General features: G+C 45.9%; 1 protein-coding gene across 3 annotated transcripts in view; it reads left to right on the top strand.

Moving 5' to 3' along the window:
• Positions 1 to 3,193: 3,193 nt before the first annotated feature.
• BICC1 (BicC family RNA binding protein 1) overlaps positions 3,194 to 14,209 on the top strand; it is an 89,232-nt gene continuing 78,216 nt past the window's right edge. Inside the window, exon 1 of one of the 3 annotated variants that reach the window (XM_064430037.1) lies at positions 3,194 to 3,548. In XM_064430037.1, coding sequence (XP_064286107.1) covers positions 3,347 to 3,548 — 202 coding nt within the window. In that variant the 5' untranslated portion in view covers positions 3,194 to 3,346. Of the gene's footprint in view, positions 3,549 to 4,222; positions 4,319 to 4,696; positions 4,728 to 14,209 lie in introns of those variants that run through there. The other 2 variants (XM_064430038.1, XM_064430039.1) reach the window with 2 other exon arrangements.

The following is a 14,209-nucleotide window of genomic DNA, read 5'->3' as shown; positions in this document are numbered from 1 at the left end:
CTCGGGGAACTACAGAAAAGAGCACTTTGCTTCATCGTGGTGCTGTGAAGCAGAGAAATTTGAGATCAAGAACAATAAATAAATGCAAGCTGTGCAATACAGGCTGTGCTGTATTAAGGGTAAGTTCCACTGTCGTGCTTTTTGTTTGTATTTCACTTCTCCTGCAGACACACCCAGCCATCAGCCCCACACACTGGGAGCAGCCCCAAAGCAGCCCTGAGCACATCCAGGGGTGCTCCCTGCGTGGTGACCCTCACTTCTCATCCCCAGGGCCAAGGACAGAGCCACAGCCTTCCCAGGAGAGATCCCGCACTGCTCGCAGTCTGGGGACTTTGTGCAGCCGCAAACATGTGGGATTTATTACAGTGGATCACCCAGTCCATGAAGTTCCTTTAAATCCCAGGATCTATTTCACCCCAGTGAATGTGGACTCTGCACAGAGGCTGAGTGTGACAATGAAACATTCTCCAATTCAGTGATGCTTTCTCTGAGATTTGCAGATTATTATGTGTGTGTGTGTGTGTGTGAGGTGAGGGAAGGGAAGGAGACCAGGAGGAAAAAAGAAGGCAGAGAATGTAGCAAAATAGACATGGTACACCAGAATGAGAAAGATCCTGTTATTCTTTTCTTTGATCAAACTATTGGCCCCAGAAAAAATGGCCAATATAAATTATATATGCCAAAGTCAACTTCAGCTGATGTTCTTTCTAGCCATTTGATCTTGTATCTGCCAACTTTCACCCATTTCCCCAATTTTATCCACATGTAATATTAGGTAGCCATTAAAAATGTGTTTTTCTACTTAGTTCAAGTTTTCTGTGTAACAGGCATTTTATTCTTCCCCTGCAATATACTAGGAAAATAAAATGTCATTTATTCAATAAGTGGTAGAGTACTGAATTTAACTACCAATAATGATGCCTAACCACTGTATCCTTTTAAAAGCATTTATATGGATCTAAGTAGGAAATCAAAGAGTTTACTTCTTGTTTTTTAATCTAAAAGCACATTAAGAAAGGGTTCTTTTCAGCGAATAAAAAGTAAACTGTGGACAAAATGATTTTTAAGAGGTCTTTGATTGATTATATTATTTTTATGGCTGCTGAAAAAAACAGGTTACTTCTGGGTTCAACTAACTGATGAGAAATAAGGTTTCTGTGGCTGTACTGCAGGAACGGCTAAAACACAAGGAAAGAGACCACCTGGACTTCCTACGCTGTAGGAATCTCTGACTGTAAATCTCACTAATTTATGAGTGGAAAATACCCAAATAATTGTTTTGCTCAGAGGAGCTAAGCACCTGTAGCTGTTGTGGATTGTAACTGGTGCTGTCAACACCCATCACTTGCGAATATTTGGATTGTGCAACTGACAGGTCCTGGCATTTTGAAGACACACAACTCCAGCTGGTGTTGCTCTGGGGTGAGGCAGCACACTTCCCCGAATTTCAAGTGTTTTGATAAGGACAATGTTCACTTTCTCATCTACCAATAAAAACAAACAAAAAAAACCCGAACAAAACCCCAAACAACCAAAACCAAAACAAACAAACAAAAGGTGCTTGAGGACTGTAAACTCCTCAACTGGGAAGGAAAAGACTCTCACTCTTTCCTGAAACTGCCCCACACACCTGTAGTGAAATCACACTACAATATTGAGAGAAAGCCAGATTGCACTGTTTTCAAGACCTACATTCATATTTTGTTCTAGAGTTTTTGACTTTAGGCACTTTATTTCCTGGGGCCATGGGAAGTATCAGAGGACCTTGTGAGCAGTGTGCTGTTACCTGCAAGCTGCTGGCTAGCATCCACAGAGGCTGAGAATGCCTCACTCCATGCACATAATGCACAACTGGAATCCTGGGTGTTGTAGAATCCATACTGTCATGGAAGTAAGGGGGAAATATGGGAAGATTTGGTAAGTCCAAACTGGAACTTTGTAAAAATAAGCACATGTTGAGACTGGGCACAGTGCAGGTCCCTGGATCTACCTGGAGTACCAGCAAATCTCCTCACAAATGTTAGCATGGTCCTTCAGGCTGATGTTATCAACAAGGTGAGGTTACCATCATCACATCACCTGTAATTTTTGTACTGCCATCCAAAATGCATCCAGTAACCTGGTTTGGCCACCAGAAATGCATGGATGCTCCAGCTCTGGAGGAAACAGGCATCTGCATCACAGCAGTGTAGGATACGCTGAGATTCCAGACCCAGTGCTGTTGGATCATCTTCTATCTGGCAGACTGGAAAACAGCAGAAAAGTGTGATTAAATGAAGCAGAAAGCTTTTGTTGGAGTGTGTGGTATGCAACTTTTTGTGTCAGAAAGGATTTCTCTGATTCAGGAGAAATAAAGCAGACCCAAAGACAGTGGGGTGCCTGTGCTTCACTCTTTGTCCAGGTGGTTTGGGCAGTCACACCTGGGCAGTGATGGGGCTCCCAGGCAGTGTCCGGCTGCAGGACCAGCAAAATGCCACCAGGCCAGTGTGGCAGCTCATGCTGGTGTTTCCTCTACACCACTGCGTGCTTCTGGGGCTCAAACTGTTTGCAGAGTGGTGTGAACTGTGCGGGAGTACATCCAGCTGGGATTCTGGGTGTGGATAAACGCAGTTCTGCTGGGAGGTGAGGGATGCATAACCCAGTCACTTGAGGTGCAGCAGCACAAGGCGCTTCTCCCTGACGAGGCTCCGAGCCTCTTCGGGGCCCTCCCCGGCGGGAGGGGATGTGCGAGCCGCGGCACCACGCACCGCCCGCAGGACACGGCCAGCCGGTCCCTGCCGCCCTCCCGCCGCGATCCGGGACCGGCCGTGGGCTCGGTGCGGCTCAGGACCGCCGCCCGCCTGTCCTGCACCGCACGGTGCTGCCGAGCCGCTCACAGCCTCGGGGGTCGCCGGATGCGGCGGGATCCCGGCCGGCACGGACCCCGGCTGGCAGGGCACCCCGGCCGGCACAGACCCCGGCCCAGCGCCCGGGGGCGGTGCTGCTGGGGGCGGGGGCATCTCCCCTCTCCTCCCCTGCCCTCCCTCCGTGCTGCCCGCCCTCCTCCGGGGCCGCGCCGCTGCCCCCTCCCGCCGGGGATATCCCCGGCCCCTCCCCGGCGGGCGGCGGCCCAATGGAGGTGGGGATGCTGTGCGGGCTGCGGGCGGGCTGGGGGCGCCGCCGAGCCGCGGACGCCGCCGGGCCGGGGCCGCGCTCACTCGGCGGGGAGCCGCGGGCAGAGGCGGGCGGCGCCGGGGCTCGGTGCGGCGGCGGCTGGGATGCGCCGGCCGGGCGGCTCTGGGGGCAGATAGCGTCCCGCGGCGAGGCGGCCGAGTGGGGCCCGGGGCGGCGGCCGCCGCGCAGCGCCATGGCGGCGCAGTGCGACCCGCTGAGCGGGTACCTGCCCCAGCCGCTCTCCGACCCGGGCTCCAACAGCGAGCGCAGCGCCGACTCGCCCGCGCCCGGCTCCGAGGAGGACTCGGCCGGGCCGCCGCGGCCCCTGCACAGCCCCGAGTGGGGCGAGGAGCGATTCCGGGTGGACAGGAAGAAACTGGAGGCCATGCTCCAAGGTGAGGCGGGAGCGGCGGCCGTGAGGGGCGAGAGGGGGCCGCGGTCCGCGCCGCGTCCCGGCTCCCCCTTCCCCGCCGGAACGGGAGCCCCGTCCTGTCAGCCGCTTCCCTGGGCCCTGGGTCGGCGGGAGCCCCGTGGGCCGGTCCCGCTCCGGGCGCTGCCGTGGCCTCCCGGGCCGGGGCTGCTCCCGCTGTGCCGGGAAGCGGCTCCTTGAGCGCGCCGGGCCCGCAGCCCGGGCGGCCAGATGGGGCCGGGCCGGCCCCGGCGTCGCGGGTGGTGCCGCTGCCCGGCCCCGCCGGGGCTCGTCCCGCGCCGCTGCGGCTCGCAGGGTCCCGGTGCCTCGGAGTTCGGTCTGTGCGAACGGGACAGCCCGCCCGGGCAGGGCGCTGCGGGCTCTCGGCTTTCGAGGAACAGCCCGGCGCGCAGGGAGCCGCTGGAGCCGGCCGGAGGAGCGGGGACGGCTCCGCAGGGCTGACAGCGGCCGCCGCTGCCCTGGGACCGGCTCGGCCCTTGGCTCCGCTGTCTGAGTTTTTTTTTTTTTTTAAGGCTTTCTTTCCTTGAGGCTACATATTTTATCCCAGTATGTTTTGAATTATCTGCTCTCAGTGGAAGTTACGTAGGCAGGTTTTGACAAAACAGGAGTAGTAATTGCTGGTTTTGTTGCTAAAGAGCACATGAGTGGGTTTGAACCAGCTGAGGATGCTGCTGAGCGGGGTGGTTCCCTCGGGGTGTTCCAGCTGTCTGGTCCGAGGAGCCCGTGAGAACCGAGGTGAGTTTCAGGCCTTCCAGTGTCAAATCTCAGGGTGTGTCTGGATCAACAAGAAGAGACGGTGGTGGTTTCAAGAGGGCGCTTTTTCCTTTGGAAGTACTGTTTTGTAAACATTTCATGTTACACTAACATGGTAACTCACATATTTGTGTGCATTTTCAGAACAAACCCTTGACAAATGTCTTGCCTGGCATGTCACAGAGGAGGCGTTTTGGTCACTTACTGGAAGTTTTAGGTGCTCCCTACATGAGCATCCCCTGTCAGGGCACCTGCCTTCCTCCTCGAGGTGGAAGGCAGGCTGTGGGAGCGAGCAGGAGCTGGTGAGTTGGGCTGGTCGCTGAAGAGCTGCGGTTTGACTTGGTGACTACAATGATTGGAATTTTTTTAATTGAGATGGTCTCTCCTGGGGGTGAGTTAATCTTTAATCAGTTAATACTTTAGAGCTAATAGAAAAATCTCATTATGTAATACAGTAAAGAGAAAGGAATTTGGAGAAACAGAGTGGCAACAACTATTTATAAAGATGTGCTCATCAAAAGTGTCTGAAAACCAAAACCACATGGGTATTTCTGTGTAAGAAGTGGTAGAGAAGGGTCAAAAGTTAGAGTTCTGTAAGAAGATGAAGGTTGCCTTCACTTTTTCCTCTAATAGCCAAATAAATTTCCATTATCTCATCCCTCACACAGTCCTTTCTTCTAGTGCCTGAGGTAGTAAGCATGAAGGAGTAAACAAAGCTCCCAAACAGAAAACAAATACTCTATAGGTTGTGTCACCAGTGTCAAAATGTAAGATTTTTCTTTGCTCCTTTTTCAAATTTTATTTCTTACCTTTGTAAGAAGAATAAATTAATAAAAAGGATATGAATGGTAGAGCATAGTGAGTAAATACAAGCAGAAATACAGACAGTAGCCTGTTTTTTGATATGAGGTTGCTGTGTGCCCCATCTAGAACACACATTCTTCAGGTGATGGTTTGAGGAGGGTTTGTGTCAGATAGTTATCCTTTTTTGTGGTGCAAAGTTTATATTGGACTTGGAAAGAAGTGGCTTACTGTTAATGAAAAACTGTTTATTAGAAAGCAAGAAGCAAACATAGTAGCTCTTTCTGTGAGAAAACCGAACTGTTCTGTAAACATTTTGCCAGTTTCCGTCAGTTTCCTGTCGGTTTCCTCTCTGTGCTTTACGAGTATTTGTCTCATCTCTTGACTTTCAAGAACCTCAAGCACCAAGCAGCTCTGTCAGGGAAGCCAGATCTGTACCTGGTACCCAGAAATTCAGTCAGCTGTGCTGCTGATTACAAGCCAAATTTAATTTTGTTTTTTAACTTCTCCCACCCTCCCCACCTTTAGTTTGTCTGTCTTTTGGGAGTGAAGCTTTGGCTTGCCCTATTAGGAAAGGGACAGTGGAAAGGAAGCAGTGTGAACCATCTCCAGGAACAAACTCCAGTTAGATAATTTGTAGGGCTGTGTTCCCTATGGTTTCTAATACCAGATCCTTTACTGGAAGTTCTTAAAATATGTAGAAATTGCATAATGGAAAAGAAACATCTTTTCAATCCGAGTCATGATGAGCAGATTTCTTATTTCTAAAAGTTATCCAATTTTAATGCTTTTTAAAAAAATTCAGGCTAGTGTAAATACAGCTTTTTGTTCATATTAGATGCTTGAAGGCTCCTCTTTTGCTTTTGCCAGCTACTAGATAGCTTGTTTACATTTGGAAGAGTTACTTTTTAAATTATTAAAAAACTTAGAATATCTTCTAGTGATCTCCACACCTTTCTTCTATTATGGAAGAGTGAGAATGTATCATCATTAGTTCAGTTGTCTTTAAAGCCAAGGAGCATCTGTTGAAGGAACTTATCAGGAAATGTTCTCATTCTTGCTCGGGGGTGCCTCGGTGTTTTTTGTTTTTTTGCTCATCAACATCTGTTGTTTACTGTACGAATCGTGAAATGTAAGAAAAACTGTCTGGGAGAAAGGATATGCAGCAGCTCCATGTTCAGCTCAGTGCTTCTGTTACTTTTTGCATTGCTGAGTTTTATATGTGCTGCTGCTGTGGTTATTTTCATCTTTCCCAGTTTGTGGGCAGTTTCCTGAGGGCAGGGGCTGATCCCAGCAAGGCTCACCTGGGAATAGCAGATTGTAGCTCATCAGGGACTGGAGCACCTCCGTGTGAGATACAGAGTAACTGCAGTAAGTGCTGTAGCAAGAGCTCAGTAGTTCTCTTTCAGAAAAAAAAAAAAAAAAAAAGGAGGTGCAGGTAGTTTGCTACCAGTTGTATCTGAAGCAGAAATCAAATCAGACTTGAGGTGTCAAAAAATTTTGGTAGATTTGAGGATGCTTCTGCTACTTTTTTTTCTCCCTCCACTTTAAAATAATTGTATTGGTATTCCCTGAATGGTTCTGTTTGGAATATCAGAAATTGCAAAAGCTGTGGTAAACCCCTTGCAAATAAGAACTGTTTTTTCCTTGTGTCCATCTTTTTTCTGTGAGTGTTTCATTATTTGCACATAGATGACTGGAATTGTGTCCCATAAACAAACCTCAGTCTTTAGAGTGGGATGTAAGCTCTCTTATGCCTCATGTCTTCGTCAGTCTCTTGGTGAACAGATACTTTTAGAATATTTTTTCTAGGAGGCCAATATGAGTAAAACAGATCAGCTCCTCTCTTCAGCAGTGACAGAAGATGGTATTTCCTAGTAGCCCAATTAATTACAGCTGCTCTGCACAAATTCTGGTTAATGCTCAGGTGACTTCATATTGTGGGATGATTTACTTAGTGTGTGAGTGCCTGTTACCATAGGAGCTGAATGTTATTGTAAAGAGGCAGAACAGTAAACTTAGGAAAGCTGTCCAGAAAGTGCAATCTATCAGCTGATGTTGCAGCAATCAGTAGGCTTAGACAAGTTGGCCATGAACATTAAAAAAAACCCAAACCAAAGAAAGCAACACCTTTTTTTTTTGCTTGCATGGTGTCTCATCCTTGGTTACAAAATGTTATGCCAATCTTGCATTTCAAATAATCCTTTATTCTTTGTCATGTTCTTTGGCAGATGTAAGGATTTTTTATGTGGTATGTGTGGTTGAAGCACTCACAGTTAAATACTTTTTGACTTTATAATGTACTATCACACGTTAGTAGTTTGCTAAAGAAATAAATCCATGCTGTTTTTAATAAGAGTCTAAATCTAGCAATGATATGTGGGCCCATATTATATATGGCTCTTTCATTAAAGTACAAAACTGTGCTAGTTAAAATTCTGTATTTCTTCACTTTTTGTATTTTGTGCATCATCTTTCATTTTGAGGACTCTTCAGGGTATTTTTAATTAGGGATCTAAAACTTTATGGGTGGTGGGTTTTTTTGTTCTGTGTTTTTACTGGTTTTGTTGTTTGGTTTTTTTTTTCCCTTATGAGGTAATTCAGCATTTGTCTGACTATTTATTGATAAACACATGAAGAAAAGCACAGACCTGCATGCCCAGCAAACTCTAAGAGCACTCAGTTTGCTCACAAGCTCATTTTACAGAGCAGGTTGTGTTGCTGCCAGGTGGGCACCTTGGAGGATAGCACTGGGTGTGGTGCTGGCTGTATTGGTTATGTCACAGGTCAGCTGGAGTAGGCCAGAATTAGAGGAATTGTGTAAATGCTAAAGATTATGGTGGATCAGTGGTTACTTTCCAGGCAGAAAAGTGCTGTCACCAATTCACTATGAGCAGTCAGTGCAAGCTGCTCATTGAGGTGCCCTTGTGTAGCTCTGTCCTGCCACTGCAGCACTGAGTGAGTTCCCCCCCATCCTACTCCCTCTGTTTTGGTGCTCTTTGCCTGTCATGGGGAGCTAAAATAATGCTCAGCTACTAATTTTCTTCCCCAAAAAACCCTAATTTTTTTAGGGGGAAGTGACATGAATACTTAGATAACTTTTTTTTGCATGGTTTAATCCACACGAAACTTACTGTAAATTGTTCATTCCTTTGCCTAAAGGTCACCCAGAGACTATTGTCAGATCTTGATTGTACTTATGCAATGCCTCTTTCTGATGTCTGGATGATAACCAGCTTTTGTTTGCTGATCCATCAGGTGAAACTTGTGTTTAAACAAGTATATTTTCCCTGCTTAATGCATAACTGTTGGAAAGTTTACTTCAGTGCTTTTCATAGTCTTGTGCACTGGATTGTTTCATCTACAGAGAATGAGAAATCAATGTGTGGCAGGCAAAACTTGGGGGAAGTGGAGTGAGGGGGAAGAAAAGCACTTTTATTGGAATGTGCTAAAGAAGACAGATATTCTAAGAAACTCAGGCTTCTGCTGAGTGCTAGAAACAATGGTTTTATTAGAGGCTGGACCCTGAAGATAGAAATTTTGGGCAGTTGGCTGCTTGACAGGCAATTGTAATGTTCCTATGATGGTGCATGTGCAGGGAGGGCAAGTTCGGTGTTAAGTATATTTTGGAGTTTTATGTTTAAGTGGCTAAGCAGGAATTACTGATATTCCCCTGGATTTTTTGTGTTTGTGATGGTGATAGTAATCTGTACAATAGAACTTAGTATACTGTGGTCCTTCAAATCATTAGTGTACCTTGCTTGCAGCTGAAGTTAAAAATACTCAGAGTGCTGGTGATTTACACTCCTGTTTACAGTTCCCATGTCCCTCTTGGAGCTCCAAGGGTTGTGAACTATGCCTTGTCTATGACCAGATTTGTACTAAAATATTGTACTCCTTATTTTAGTAGTTCCTAACCACGGCTGATTTTCCTAGAGGAAGCAAATGTTGGGTTTTTCTACTAAATTGTGAGATTTCTGTTGGTGGTTTTTATTATATTTTGTTCCTTGTAATGTGTCAGCATAACCTATACAAGGACATAGTTGTGGGGAAATTGGAACCTTCCTAATAGCGTTTACATTTGGTTTTTAACTTATATGTAGCAGGAAAAAAGAATCCAAGCTCTTTGTCGGGTTTTCAAATCCCCAAAGTGCTGAATAGCCTATTTCTACAAAAAATAAATACATGAAATGAATTTGTGTGACTTGTAGTTCTTGCATTCCACTATTAACAATTGTAATAATACCACTTTCTCAAGTTTCAGTGTTCAAGTAGTACAACGGACTATCATGGTTTGGCATGAGCTGCTGAGTTAAGTATTGCTGGCTTGCACATTCCTGTTGGTTATATTGTAATCTTTACCTCTGCTGGAAAATATGTCCTATTTTGAGTACTCATTTCAGGCTCTTGGCTTTATGCCTTTCAAACAATGAAACATGCTAGTTTTCTTCAATTTCAGACCTCTGTGTCGAAGAACTAATAGCTTTGTAAAAAAATCTTTTTACAGTAGTGACCTTTGCTGTGAAGACTCTTTGGTGACTTCCATGAACTTTGAGCTTAAAAACTGGTGTGACCACATGAGTTGGAGTTCAGCTACAGAAAACACATACACGTAATAAGCTATCTGAAGGAACAAGCACTTGATTTAAGGTTTAATTCTTTAAGATGCTACCTATTGATCAGTGGTAGCTTTTAAGATAACTTTGACTTAAGCCATTCAAACCATTCTTTGAACATAGCCTCAGTTCTTGTTCAGTGTTTGTTTTTGTTTCTTGCCTCTGGCTCAGAGCAGTATGAATGTATTGCATGAGGCAAAGGAACTCTTCATGTTTCGGTGACTTTTATAGCTGATTTAGGTAAAGATATCTTCAGTGATATCCTCTTCACTGGAATAAATAGCTTCATGTTCAAGTTCTATTGATGTTTTGAAGGACCACTCCAGAGTGAGAGTGTTATCTCACCAGATAATACAGTCTAAGGAATCTGAGTAATCAGCGAGTTCTCTCATGTGTGAAAGCAGGTTTTGGATATTGGGTGGAAAAACTCTTGATGTCTCCGCAGGAAAAGATGGGTGTGATGGATAGGGGATTGAAAACAAATCCATAACGGTGAAGACTAAGTGGCTGGATAAGTCACTTGCCTGGTAGCATAACTCCATGTAATTTTTCTGCTGCAAGCCAAATTTCATGGAGAGGTTGATGGGCAGGTAGCAACACTGTTCTGTCCTAGCTGTTCTCCTGCTGTGCAGCTCTGCTGAAGTAATGGACACCAGGACACAGAAACTGGGAAGGCACACCATAGGTGTGTGCCTGCAGGACTGTTCCAAGAGAACCTTTACTGGGAACCCACGAGCCCTGAAGCTGCTGATGGTGATGCATGGGTGGCAGACAGGTGGAACTGCAGGGCTGCAATCTCCCTGAGGCTGGAGAGGTGTGGTGGGATAGCTCTGGGGACTGGAGTCCTGCAGTGGCAGGGTCTGTAGGGTGCTCAGAGTGGGATGCTGGGGAGGAGATGTTGCCCTTTTGTGTGGGGGAATGGCAGGATTGCAGGGAGCTCTGCCTTGGAGCCCTCCACCAGCCATTTGAGAGTGCAGGCTCAGAGTGCTGGCTGGTCTTACAGGTGGCTGCTACAGAACATCTGGGTGGGAAGAAGCAGCACATGAGCCTTCAAACAGCTGGAGGGAGCCTCCTGTTTGCAGTTGATCCCCATGGAGGAGTTTAACCCCTCTCTGCTCTGATGGGGCAAGAGCCTGGCAGCACACAAGCCATGTAGGAGGTTTCTGGAGTGTTTTTGTGACAGCTTCCAGACAGGTGATCAAGGGACTGAGAGCAGGAACTGGTTAGCTGGGCTTTTGCCTTGCTTGCAAGGAAAATTAATCATGAATGTCAAGATGGAGGGCAGCCATTCAGAGGGACCCTGGCAAGCTGAAGAAGTGGCCCAAAGGAATTCCTTGAAGTTCAGCAGAAGGGAACAAGAAGTGCTGCAGGCAGGAGAGAAAACTGTCATGGACTGGGGCCTGACATGCTTTGCAGCTATGGTGAGACACATCGGGAGTGCTGGGTCCAGCCCTGGTTCCCCAGTGGCAGAGAGACATGAGCATTCTGGAACAAACCCAGCTTCTGAGGGACTGGAGAACTGACACAGGAGGGGAGGCTGAGACATCTGGGATTGTTTAGCTTTAATCTTGAGAAGGCACAGGGAACACCGTATGAATTGTGTGTGTCAGAGGATGTAAGCAGATGGAGCCAGGGTCTTCTCAGTGGTGCCTAATGACAGGACAAGCAGAAAAAATGTCATTTTATGACTTTTCCTCTTTTTCTGAAAAGGAAATAATCTGTAAAATCTGGAGGCTTTCCAGTTTTTGCAGTGTTCAGTGCTGAAGTGAGGTCACTGCTGTCTTTTTTGGACAGCAAAGGAGTTAAAGAATTCTTAACGACAATTTCAATTGTTGAGTTAAAATACTAAATCTGAGATTGGACTGTAATATTAAAGCACAGTGTTTATTAATGTTAGATATTTGAGATTACTAAAAATACATTTTTAGGTAAATCCTTGATTGGACAGCAGTATTAAAAATAGCATTTTGCAGCCTGAAGCATAGTTGATAAAGTTGTGATTGGTTTAGGTGTCAATTTGCCTTCCTCAGGGCATTGAGAAACATCTGCTGGGAAAACTGGTCTGTAGACCCCACCTTTGGCAGTCCTGGTAGGATTTGGTTGTGCTGGCCCCCAGGAGGATCCCTGCAGGAAGGCAAGGTGATGGCTGGGTTGGGCAGCTGCTGCCAGGGCAGGTCTTGTTTTTCAGGCTCATGAGGGGTGCAGGGGACTGTGTCTGGCTGCACATTGTAGTGTTGGGGTGCTCTGGCTCACAGGAGCACAACTGGAGGGTCCCTGCAGCCTGGCTGGGTGAGCTGGGACATGGATCTGCTGTGGCAGCATGTGACTGCTGCTCCTTTGCTGCCTTCAGGCAGCTTTTGAGGTGATAGTCCTACAAGGATGTAGCTGTGGTTATCTCTGAGCCTCCCACCTGCTGGGGGTTTGCTGAGCTCTGTCGGGTTTGCTCCAGGGATGGGATAAACTACATGGGTGCTCAGGGGCCATGGTGGGAGCTGGCTGTGGGCTGCAGGGCCTGCCTGGTTCCAGGGCTGCAGTTCAGGGACGCCGTGCTCTGAGTTACACCACATCCTCCTAAGTTTTGTGTTCCTGCTGGTGCTATGTGAGCAAGCTGTGAAAACAGGACCTGGGAGTGCAGCTGGGCTTGGAGCACAGTCCTGTTATCTCTGCTGCTTGGATTCTCTTGTGTAAACCACAGAAGGACATGTTGCTCAGTTTGTCCTTCCTGGAAGTGTCTTCCTTGCACATGTGAGTGACAACAAACAGGAGGTAACTTGTTCTTTAGGTTTCTTTTCCTTTGAGGGTGAAAGGTTTTTTAAAAAATACATTTATAAATGTATCACTTGTGGTGAGAAAGACAATAATAGATGATGCATTTAAAAGGCATGAGATTTCCAGTCATTCTGACTACCTCCCAAATGGCCAGCTGCCAGCAGCTGTGTCTTGAATTTGGCATCTTGAGATCAACAGTTTAGAAATACTGTGGAGTAAAGCTGCTTTTTATTGCTTAGATTTTTTTTTTTTAATTGCCCGGGTTGATATATCCTAAACCTTTAAAGATTAGATTTTGTCCCATTCCTTTAGGGGCTGTGAACTTCTGGGGCACGCTGGTGGCTTGAGGAGGTGCTTTCCAGGACACCCACACAATCTGCCATCTGAAGATGTAGTTAGCCCTTGATAAGTGATAGTTTTGTATGCAGCTAAATGTTTTAGCTGTTACTCTTTCTAGAAGAGGTCCAGTGAAGCCTGGTAGAAATTTTACTGGCCTGGAAGGAATATTCTCTGGTTTGCTGCTTTGGGACTTTGAAAAAATTGCTTTTCTTTGCCCCATCTGATTTGAGTGCTGAGCCTTTTCCCAGAGGTAGGAAGCTGGTCACTGTAGCTGGTGCCAGCCACAAGGCAGCTGCATTCCCTATTCTGTTGCAATTCCAGGGCTTGCCTGGCATGTAAAAGTTGCAATAAAACTTGTGAAAAATACTCCTTATGTATAAAACTTGATAAATTTGTATGGAGAAGCTTTTTCTCAAATGTATGAAAATAGTGATTCCCCTTTCCTCTTTTGGCTTTTTTTGCTTGTTGGGAACATGTGTAGCTGCAAGTGAGGCATGAGCCATCCATTTTCCATTTACTAAACTTCTCTGCAGGCCAGGTCTGGGAGGCTTTGTAAAATCTTGGTTCCATTTTCCCCTAGAACTATGTGATATGAATCAGGTCTGTCAGAATGGTTTTTGAGGAAAAATAAGCAGCAATCATTGTGCTTATGTGGTTATTGTCAGGCTTGCTAAGGAATGTTTATTATACTGGGCTTTTATAGGTACTTCTTTTCGTCCATCTCACAGAAAAGTTTTTCTGGTTGGTTTGTTTGTTTGTTTTCCTGCCCAACATGTTAAGAAGCTATGGGTTGATAATTTTTTTTATGTCTTTCAGCCCTTTTCTACAGCTTTTTTAACTTGCAAAAGTAACTTCTGTTTGTAGGAGATACAATGGCACAGGATTTTGATTTGGCTGCTAAGATATTACAGAGGTTTTGAATGCAAAAAACTATAAATAAGAGTGCCAAGGAAAGGAAAAACAAAGCCTCATTCCAGATCATTCAAATGAAATATATCTGCAAGTTCAAATTATGTACTTAAAAAGATTGAGCTATGTGTTTTCTCACTTACTTGGCACAAAGTCTGTGTAAAAGCTTGAATGATTGTTCATACTAGTGATGGGATGACAAGCAGAACAAACCCAAAATGCCATTCTGCTGCTTGTGGAACAGCTCAGATCATGGGCTTCATCTGTTTAAACTTGGTTCTTGGAAAGGAATTATGCTAGATTTCCTTGTGAGGAGAACTTGCAACATTTTTATAATCAAGCTGAGCTAAATGGTCTCCAGTACAACATACCTGAAAATCAGTATTAAGGCAAGGAAATCTGGTCTGAAAGAAACAATGTTAAAAGATAACTGGAGAGG

Source organism: Passer domesticus, chromosome 8 (genome assembly GCF_036417665.1).
Source record: "Passer domesticus isolate bPasDom1 chromosome 8, bPasDom1.hap1, whole genome shotgun sequence".
NCBI classification, from domain to species: Eukaryota; Metazoa; Chordata; class Aves; order Passeriformes; family Passeridae; genus Passer; species Passer domesticus.
This window is presented reverse-complemented; position numbering and strand designations above follow the sequence as displayed.